At 36.2% G+C, this 10,969-nt stretch overlaps 2 protein-coding genes across 2 annotated transcripts in view; one reads left to right on the top strand and one right to left on the bottom strand.

Moving 5' to 3' along the window:
* LOC113229172 (syndetin) overlaps positions 1-2,145 on the bottom strand; it is an 8,495-nt gene extending 6,350 nt beyond the window's left edge. Inside the window, exon 1 of the mRNA XM_026462690.1 lies at positions 2,131-2,145. Coding sequence (XP_026318475.1) covers positions 2,131-2,145 — 15 coding nt within the window. The remainder of the gene's footprint in view (positions 1-2,130) is intronic.
* Positions 2,146-3,334: 1,189 nt separating this feature from the next.
* The window catches only part of LOC113229171 (F-box/WD repeat-containing protein 11), a 32,414-nt gene continuing 24,779 nt past the window's right edge, over positions 3,335-10,969 (top strand). The window contains exon 1 of the mRNA XM_026462688.1: positions 3,335-3,376. Coding sequence (XP_026318473.1) covers positions 3,335-3,376 — 42 coding nt within the window. The remainder of the gene's footprint in view (positions 3,377-10,969) is intronic.

Below are 10,969 nucleotides of genomic sequence, written 5' to 3'. Positions count from 1 at the left end.
AAGTCTATGGAATTACATCTATTTGCCAAGGTTTATTTTAACCATTCAACAGAAAGTGAATCCGGATTAATCCCCTAATTTTCCACTCTCTCTCTCTCTCACTTTTCTTAACAAAAAAAAGAATCATCAAAATCAGTTCACATAATGACGGAGTAATTGCACAAAAAATACAGTTGAATTGAGAACCTCCTCCTTTATTGAAGTCGGTTAAAAATTATAGGAATTAAGTGAAGACTGACTGAAGAAAAACATTCATAAATTTCTCACAGATGACGCTTTAGTAAAAATTAAAAAACAAAGATCTGCAACATGCACAAAGATAAATTCTCAAAGATCTGTTCGTTACTTTCATCTTCGTGTCGTCAACATTTGAGTTTTCAGTTAAATTCAAGTTACAGTTTGTCTGTTCGTGACTAGGATGAGTTTATAACTAAATATCCAACTTGAATGATACATCTTACTTGTAACAGGAAAATGTTGGGTAAAACCCAAAATACACTTAATGTCCATTTCAAGTATTTTTTCTATTATGTATATATTTGTTTATATTGCGAAATAACCTATCAGATTGCTATCCAACTTAGTTGTTCGATCACTGATAGGAAGACTCAGTGCAATACAGTCTAGTCTTGGTGGCGACTTTAGCTGAATGGGATACTTTTGCATGCACCACAGCCACACACATGGCAATGTAGTTATGTAAATAGTTGTTTAAATGGGGTCACTCTATTTTTTTTGTGTTATTTCTGTTTTATTTATGTTGTCTTTTGTTGTGCCTTTTTTTATATTGTGGCGCAGCAATAAATGGTTTCTATTCTATTCTATTCAATATTGGGGCAAATTGCTGGTTATCAAAACAATGTAGCAGTTTTAAGACAAGTTGACGATTATTGAATGGATTTTGCGTTGATCTGTATAAGTCTTTGCTTAATATCTAGTTGGAATAGAATTATATGAATTGCATATAGATGACATAAAGCAATTAGTTGCTATAGTCTGTTCCAATCCATTTTGGACAAAAAGTAAACAAACCTGTTTGGTTAAAATTCTAAAGCAATCACTCAATAAATAGAATAAGTAACACTTTCATGTTTATTTCGAAGATTTTGACTTGATATATCAACTTTTTCCAACAATATTCATTTGAATAGCATTGTAAAATCGTATTTGAAAATTGGTAGTCCAAAAGTGAGGTTATTATTCATCTATACTTCTATGACTTGCCTATGGTTGCATAGTGCTGTTCAAAAAAAACATTCAGTTCAATCAATTAAAGTTTAGTAATCGGTTAGTAAATCAAACATTTCAATTGCAACCGTACGAGTACTTAAGTGTAAGGATTTGAAGGAGGATTTAAATTGAAATTTTAAATATGCTTAGATAGGTTATGTAAGGAAAACCGCTAGTATGACTCAATTGAACAAATTGATTCCTTCAATTAATAAATGGATTTGTAGTTGGCGTTACAATTGGCCATCACAAAACCGTTTATGGTCGGGTCAGTAACTTGTTTGTTTACTTTTTGTTCAAAATGGATTGAAACAAAGTATAATTACAGGTTTTAGAAATTTATATAGAGTGGACTTTAGGGGGAGTGGATGTTGGTCAGAAAATAATTGATATTGATTGGGCAGAGGATCTTCATCTTCTTTTAAATGTTAAAGTCCCATCAAAATAATTGATGATTACGCCAACGTCAAGTTAAGGAAGGCACATGTTTATTATTCAGAACTTGACTGGTGAATTTTGACGATACATAAGGCTGAGAAGAGAATTAATAACAACAGACAACACAAGCATACACAAACTATTACAGAGAAACAAATTGTTCCTTTTAATAAATTTACATTGGACATACACAAAGGGGGAGCGGGCTAAAGTTAAAAGTAATTTGATGTTGAGAGGTGATTTTAGGAGGTAAGATGTCATGTAGAGGAGTGACGATACGGTTGCAGTAAAAAACAGGTGCTCCAGCAAACCTTCTGCCATATCACACTAACACGAATCTGAGCTAGGACATAGACAAATGATCAGGGAAGTTATTCCTAGTAAACAATTAAGGTTTAGATGGTAGTTCAGATTAAAATTTGCCATAATTTTTACTCACAGTCAGGCAGGCAGATTGCCTACGTGTGTTCCAGGCATTTCGCTCTCCCTCATTTGAGGGAGAAGAAGTCGTTAAGTTGTATGGTCTAGACAAATTGGCACCTTTTCCAGTGAACAGGACTCAGGTCTTGTTTTGTGCAGTGCCTCAGGAGTTATTGTTAATCTGGTACTTACTATCTCATCGTCTAGCACGTTTTAATTAGGTATTTTATTTTTTCTCTATCTAGCTAATCATATGGCTATTATCAGTATAAAGATTAACAATATTTATCCTGGCCCACCGTTGACTGTAGAATATTTACTTAACATATTTAAAAAATGATAACTTACAAGTAAATACTGACCTGAGCGACAGTTGTGTGGACGAAATATTTACAAAAACACTTCTAAAATGTTTGTTGAATCAACAAAAAGTGATGGGGGGACATGACTGTACACAAATAATAAAAATTTGAACTTATTCAGTGATGCAAATTGTTTTTGCTGGTTTGCAGGTAAGGAATGAGCGTTTTAAGTATTTCTTATGTGTTGTAGTAGTAATTCTCAATTATTATATTACTAAAAACTTAAAATTTATACGGAACGGAGAATACGATACATGTAGGAAAGTCGTTCGTTTCATTCTTCAATGTGCTATCTAACTACAGATAATTTATTTTGTAGGTTTTGTACCAATAATGATAATTGGTTATTATTTTTGAAATTCTTTGTAGTGTAAAAATTTTAGTCTACGAAACGGGTAGGTATCATGAATCTTTACGTTATCATAACATGAAAGAAATATTCATTAATACTTTTGTCTATGAAACGAATACACACTAACGTCAATTTAGACAATTGCATAATGTTGCCTATATAGAAAATTTTAGTATTACAAAAGTTTGTGAAAGTAACTTTTCATAGGGAAGTCTTTGTAAAATCTTATTTTACACATTTTGTGTCATTACTTTAAAACGTATGTATTAATTGCAATAGTCATACCCTTGTTCACGTGGATATGTAATTACAACACAAGCGAAAACTAATTTTTATAGTTATTATCTTTTACTACTATTGAAACCACATTGAAACAAAAGTCAAAACCTGGGTTCTATGCCAAGCTCGTTAAAGAAATTTAAAAAAGTAGTTGCTTTACGTCATGCAAACGATGACTGTCTGGCGATTGTGATTTTGGTTTTATTCGGAACTTTAGTGGAGTTTTATTGATGTTTTTAGTGATATAGCGAAGATGGAGACTGAAAGAATGATAGAAGACACTACGCCTCCACAGGTACGTCTCATAACTAAGATCTAGAACAGACACTATGTCACAGTTGTCCGCCATCTTGCTCCAAATTTCGAAGGTTTCAAGAAGAATTTGTGTTTTTACGGATGATCGAACAAAAAAATGTGATAAAACTGAACATTTTCATGTATACATCTCATTGGATTTCCTCTGAAATACGTTTTTTAATATTCTCAATGCAGTAGTAAGGACATAATGTAGTCGTTTAAATTTTTTATTTCTGCATTGCGGACGTATCAAAACTACAATTTTTTAACGGTTCATTACAACAAACCTTTGTTTTATCGTGTCAACGGTCGCACATTCCTCTCAAAATCTGTTGTAAACAAAGAAAACGAATTGTTTACATCCAAAAATACCCATTTTACAAGTCTTCGAATACCGTTGAAAAACAAGTGTTTTTTTAATCCAAACACTGCTTTGAAAGCTGTTAAAGCCCGATTTTGATCCTCGCAATGTGCCGGAACATTAACCATCTTTAAGTTATCATATTTAGAACACGAAAATGTTTCGTGTTTAAGCAAATCGAAGTTTTTACACATCATTTGTCTCTGTATAAGTAATGGTACAGCCATTGCATAAAACATCGTAAAGAAGTTATAAAACATTCATATAACCCATTAAAATAATATGTAAGTGGGACATATGATGAAAATATCGCAATAAACACTTTCTAAGATGTCATAGTGACAAACAGTCTAGACATACATAACAAGTCTGTTATGGAGCAAATTAATGCACCATTTCATGTATATATTTATGTTGAAATGCTGCTTATTACTAGGCTAGCCTCAACTATACTATACCTACACTTGAGTTGAGAGTTGAAATTAATATGGTGAATAGATTACATGTTAACTTATGGAAACTCATACTTTTGATAATAAAAATTATTGAAATTTTCGAAAATAAATGATAGGAAACAGGTTTTGTAGGTTAGGAAAGCACGGCGTTTGGTTGTACAAGCAAAGGTGTGGTATAGTGACCAATTTCATTGCTCACTGTCCGTAACAGGGAGTCGACTCCCAATCTCCATCTGACATCCGTCCGAAACGATTACTGCCGAATAAGCAATACTTGGCCAAATAAAGATGCGTGATGCGAATGAATCTTCATACTGGATAATTATCTTTTAATATTGTCGAATATTACTTATTTGACAGTAATTGTTTTGGACGTGTGTCGGACGGAGATTGAGAGTAGGCCCCCAGGGACAAAACGTCTATCTGCTAATTTTTTTGTTACGAAAATTTTTATTTTTAGCGTTATTTATAAAATTATTCTCAATATTGAATTAAGCATAAATTAATAAGTAATTGTATATTTAAGATTGAAAGAAAATAAATTTATTTTACATAGGTCAAATCTTGGTTACACCCCCCATTCAGTAGGTTAGGTTAGTATATGAAAAATCAGCATGAATTTGCTTTGTCATATAACTCAGGAAGAGGGGGTTCCGTAACTCCTCGCTTACAGGGGGGCTCAGCAGGGCGGGCCCCTCACCCCCCATAGAGAGACTCAATTACAATTTTGCATTTTTGCTCAGTGTTGAGGTTAAATTTGCTTTGTCATATATCTCAAGAAGGGGGTTCCATAACTCCCCGCTCACAGGGGGGTCCTTAGAGGACTTAGAGGGGTCCAATATTAGCAAGCTAGTGATGTTTTAAAAAGGAATTTAAATGTAAAATTGCAATAATCTTTGTTTCATGGGTAAGCAGATTACAATATAAACCGTCATATTGATTAAACTGTACTGCTCATTCATAAGGAAGTTTATCTTTTTTACAGACCAAATTTTTATTTGAGACCATGAGCAGTAGGTTTAGAAATGCTTTGGTGTGCTCGCAGACATGTCTAGTGTTGGGTTGACTTTATGAGGCAAAAATCAGCTCTCAAATGCACATAAACTTCATATATTCTTCCCATTGAGATAGGCAAGTAATTTTTTTTATTTATATATAATTTACGAATTAAGGAACAATTATTTTACATGTTGAACATAGTTCAAATAAGCAAAAATTCCATGTCAGCAAAAGCAGCGTTATTTATTTCTTGCAATGTGTTTTTTTGCTATCATTATCAAAACCTGATTCAATGTAAATACTACTTTACGAGTAGATACGTTAAGATTCCAGTTTTATTCAAAAATTGCTATTCATGTGGCTTAAAAAGTTTTTTTTTTGACAATACCAAGTGAGGATGAACAAGTTGTATGTCTGTGGTAAGCGACACACCTATCCATTACAGCTGCAGTGCCACTCAGCTTGAAATCACAATTATTTTTTTTTTATAATATATTGGTGCACATTGACCTCCATCTCACCTGATGAAAAGTGACGATGAGGTCGACGGTGAAGCATGCACACCTAAATAATGCCTATTCACTCTTGCCTTGAAAAGGCCCAAGTTGTAACGTTCAGGGAACAAGTCTGCAGGCAGGGAATTCCACTACATAGGGGTGGAACCCAAGCCTGCGCCTAGTCCCCCGGTGATGGAAAGGGAAAGGCGGAATTAAATTGTATAATTCCATCGCACACTCGCCTAACGCCTGACCCTGGAAAGTATGCCAAGCTTCCTTGCTGCGTTTTTGGCCATGGATTCAATGTATCTGCCGAAATTAAAATTGGACGACAGGTCCATTCCAAGTAGCTGGAGGCAGTCTATTGCAGGCAGGCTATTGGTATGGATATATCACTAAAAGTCGGAGTCAGCTCGAAGGGACTCCGTTTTGTGGAGAATAGACACGCCTGAGTTTTGGTAGTGTTAAATTTGACAAGATTGGCATCGCCTCAATCAGAGACTACCTGGAGTGTCAAATCCAAACGGCTAACCATGGACTCTCGACAAGACAGGATTTCCTCCACTGACCTTTGCATTGGTCAAGTACCTATCTACAACTGTGCTGTCATCAGCATACACAAAGGTACCTGAAATTAACATATCATTGAAATGCAGCGGAAAGAGAGTTGCAGACAGTATGGAACCCTGAGGAATCTATCGCCATATATGGAAGTGTAGCCTTCTAAGACCACTCGAATCGAACGTTCACTCAAGAAATCCGAGATCCAATTGCAAAGGTCAGTGGGAAGCCCATAAGAGGGAAGCTTACTTAAAAGGCTTGCGTGCCAGACCCTGTCAAAGGCTTTAGAAATGTCCAAAGACACTGCAAGTGCTTCGTCTTGCTTTTCTATAGCCTCGCTCCATATGTGTCAGGCATACACAAGATGATCCCCAGTAGATCGCCCTCGTCGGTATCCGTACTGGTGATCACTGAGGAGGTCGTTGTCTTCAAGGTACGACAGGAGCCGGTTGTTGAGTACGCGTTCCATAGTCTTGCAGAGTATGGAAGTGACTGAGATAGGTCTATAGTTGACAGGGTCAGCTTTACTTCCCTTTTTCGGCACAGGTTGCACGTTTGCAAGCTTCCACGACCTGGGAACTACACCAGTCTCAAATGAGAGGAGGTTCAGGCGTCTGAGAATAGGAGACAACTCAGGCGCACTTTTGCACTTCTTGGCGGCCTTATTAAAAGCTTTCTTAAAATTTTGACTACTCGGAGCTTTGCGTAGTCGAGGATCTGCCCAAGCTTGGTACGCGGACTGTTTACGTGCTTCAGCACAACTACAATCAGCGTTGAACCATAGACGAGCTTGGGGTCCATTGGGTACATCAGAGTATGGTATGTAATACTCCATACCCAAACGCAAAACCTCGACTACAGCATCAGCACAGCTCGACGAGTCTCCTGAAGTAAAGCACGTCTGGCAGGGGTATGACGCAAAGAAATGGCGCATTTCATCCCAATCTGCTAACTTGTATTGCCACACCCGTCTCATACCACTAGGGCCCTGATCGGGTGGGGAGCAAGCAGCAGTTTTCCCACAATGTTCGGAAGTACCCAGTGGGGCCTCCACAACCACAGAGTAGCGGTCTGGATCAGTCGTTAACAGAAGGTCCAAGCAATTAGCCGTAGTGGGATCCTGGTGGCGCCACTGATGAGCTGAGAAAGGCTTAGCGTTAACGCAAGATTACGCGTCTCTCTCCCAGCGTGATCGGTCATCTGGTATGGAAACCACCATTCGTGATGGTGAGCATTAAAGTCCCCCAAAATGACTAGTTGCGCCGCTGGGTACCTGAGTTGAGCCTCATCAGACGTCTCGCTCAGACATTGGAACAGCTTGGTCGTTTCCTGATGTCCACTATGCGAGCGGTAGACACAGCAGTACACTATTTGTGTAACTCCTATTTTTGGGGCACTGTCACTGCGCCCATTCACCCTGAGACATAAGTCCCATATGCCTGTGATTTCATCAGCATCCTAATCCTTCCAAACCGGAACGCAGTAATGCTCACATTAGTGCTTGGCGGCAGAAACAGGTAAGGTGGCAGTACTAACCTAGACGAACTCTTTCACAGGGAGCTCTACTGCTACCAAATAGACAGTTCTTTTCCAAGAAGTACTGAGATATTTTTCTTTCCCACCACTTCTGTGAATGCATCTTTTATTTGCATCGCTTAGCGCCTTTTACCGCATGTACCATGGTGAGTGCTCTGAGGAGCTGTTCAACCTCATCCCCCCTTCCCCGTTCCTGCTCAGAAGCACGCGTGCTGGCCTTCGTAGTCACCGTTTCACTACCTGCCGCATTCCATCGCGTACTAAAAGGTTCGGTGGCTCCTTTCTCTGCCGCACGGTTGACAAATGGAACTCCCTTCCGGCACATGTCTTCCCTCCCTCTTATGATATGGGGTCCTTCAAACGAGGCGTGAAGAGGCATATTGTAGGCAGGCAGGGTGGAGGCGGCTAGTGCAGTGAGGATTCCATCGCTGCACTAGGTTCCTTCGCGTTTGGATACCACTTTCCACTTAACATCAGGTGGAGTGGAGTCATTTGCCTGTCAGGTATAAAAAAAAAAAAAAAAAGAATGACTAAGTTTTCAGTGTAGTGTTGTGTTAGAAAAAACGCTTTAAGCGGAAATACGTTTTGTCTCGGTTACGGACAGCGAGCGATGAAATCGGTCACTATACCACTAGACTCACTCACTCACTCACTAAACTCATAGCAAATGAAAGAAACACAAAAAAAATTAAAATTTTACAATAAAAAAAACACTGCCAATCTCATTTTACCTTCATCTTGAAAAAAACGTGTCATTTTCCAAATCTTTAGCAATGATTGGTTTGATATTCTTTTTGTGCAGTTGTTTAGAATAAACAGAAATCTAGTCAATAATCATATTCATATTGAGGACACAACATTTAATGTTAAAGTTTTCCTGTCCTAAAACATCAGGTGACTTTCCTCGTTATATCAGAAAACATGTATTGAGTTCAAATAACTTATTTTCGGATCTAAAAAGGTGCGTACAGATTTGCTCGATTTTTTGCTTCATCACACATGTTGATCGACAAATAATTGTAACGTTTTTATTTAAAAAAAACTGACCTCGAACTTTGTGGAATTACATCTATTTGTCAAGTTTTATTGAAATCGGCTATCGGAAAGTGCGCGATACCGCATTCGTCCCCTACTTTGCAATCTAGTTTGTGGAATGTCCTTTTTTTTTCATTTTTAAATGGGACCAAGGTACCCTCTTTCCAACAAAAAAAATAATCATCAAAATCGGGTCACAAAAAAGTAATCACAAATACATACAAAAAAAATACAGTTGAAATAAGAATGTCAGGCCTCCTTTTTTGAAATTGCTTAAAAATACGATGTTGATCGTCTGTTGCTTACAAATTTATTCGTTGTTTGATCACACGTGTCAATCTCGAATCTGTAGGCACTTGAACGGTGTTTTTCTTTGAAAAAAAAATCAAGTAATACGCGGTACGCACAAAATAGTTTCCATTTCTAATAAACATAATATTTGTGTTCTCACTAACCACATCTGTAATTTTTTTTAAAGTAAACTTTTTTTGTTTTGTAATTAGAAAAACTGAAAACGTGTAATATTTAAATAGTATTTCATAAAAACTTTCATTTTCATAACCTGTTTCTTTTAAATTTAAGGTCATTCCAGCGAAAATGACACTGCGGTCATTGACTTACCATAATATGGACGTCGGGTCCGCGCTAAAAAGTGTCCGAACTTATAGGGCGTTAAAATCGTATACAGAGCGTCATTCACGCTTTAGTCTTCCTTTGTTCGACTGACAGCGAAGCAAGCAAAATTAGACAGTACTGCGTATTACAATTTAAATTCAACGTTTTAGCTTTTTCATATTCCTTTACATGTCACTACGTTTAAATAGGTTGACTTGGGACATTTTTTTCGTGCTTTTTGTATTAGACCCGACGTCCATTTATTTGTAAGTCAATGACCGCGGTTCAAAAAAACAAATTACACATTTTGGTTTTAATTATATGACTAGAATACGCCCTATAAATCAAATCATTAGAATTAAATGAGATTTTTCGAATATTGTACAATTATTGTATTTCTTGTCTTCTTGAACGCAGCCATAGTGCTGTCGTCTAGTGAAGCATTTTCTCTTATAAAGTTAACAACAATTTTCGCGATTATTTGTGAGTCTTTCTACAAAAGTTATTACTGTCGAAGAAAATACAATTTATGAATTTTAAAACAGTGATAAGTGATTGCATGGAAGTATATATGGTGAGGAGTTACTAAAGTTTCAATAAATACTAATTTCAAGTCCCACCCGTCACACTGAAACATATATGTATATTTTTATTTTAACCAATAAATATGCAATCTATTGGCATTTACTATTGTAAAAGTAAGAATTATGCTAAGGGTCATTATTTTGGCTTGGTTGGGCATTGTGCACGTAAATAGGAATGTACATATTAAGATTTGGAAGTGTGTCCCACCCGTCACAGCGATGGGTGGAACACACTTCAAAACGTTTTTACTTCGAATAAATGTTTGTATTTTCATGAATTCGAATTTTTACGATGTTTACTAGGTGTAACAGTTTCTTTAATTTCGGAGTTTAACATTAATGTGCTAAATTATGACGACTGGGACACCATTTTGTGCCAAGTGGGACAAGTTACATTTGAATACATAGTATTAAAAAAAATACACTGTTTATATTTAGATCGATCATTTGCAAGCAAATTTTTTATAATTCTTCTCATAATTAAGACATAACACATAAAAAAGACAATTAAAAAGTGACAACATTTTTCCTGATGATTTTTAGTATCAGGAAATTCATAAAAAGTTTGTCTCCACTAGTTTTAACTATATATTCGAGTAAAACTTCTAAAATTCGATATATTTTGATATGATACAAAATCTTCAAGGATGCGGCAGGATTTTTCAAATTTATTAACGCATTTTACATGCGTGACTTTGATTTCGTGTCGTCATTGATAGTGCTTCAAGAAAAATAGTAGGATTACTCTATTTGTCAGTTATTACTGTTATTACTTATATATACTATTTATCAGTTATTTAATTCTGTTTTTTTTTATGCTAAAATGTCTTAATAAGACAAATATTATAAAATATTTGCTTACTAATGATGGATCTCATATTAAACAGTGTAATTCTGTGTATTCAAATGTAACTCGTCTCACCTGTCACAAAACCATGGCACACCCGT

Source organism: Hyposmocoma kahamanoa, unplaced genomic scaffold (genome assembly GCF_003589595.1).
Source record: "Hyposmocoma kahamanoa isolate Upper Pololo Valley unplaced genomic scaffold, ASM358959v1 289, whole genome shotgun sequence".
NCBI classification, from domain to species: Eukaryota; Metazoa; Arthropoda; class Insecta; order Lepidoptera; family Cosmopterigidae; genus Hyposmocoma; species Hyposmocoma kahamanoa.
The sequence above is the reverse complement of the archived record's forward strand: the minus strand, read 5'-3'. Positions and strand labels throughout refer to the sequence as shown.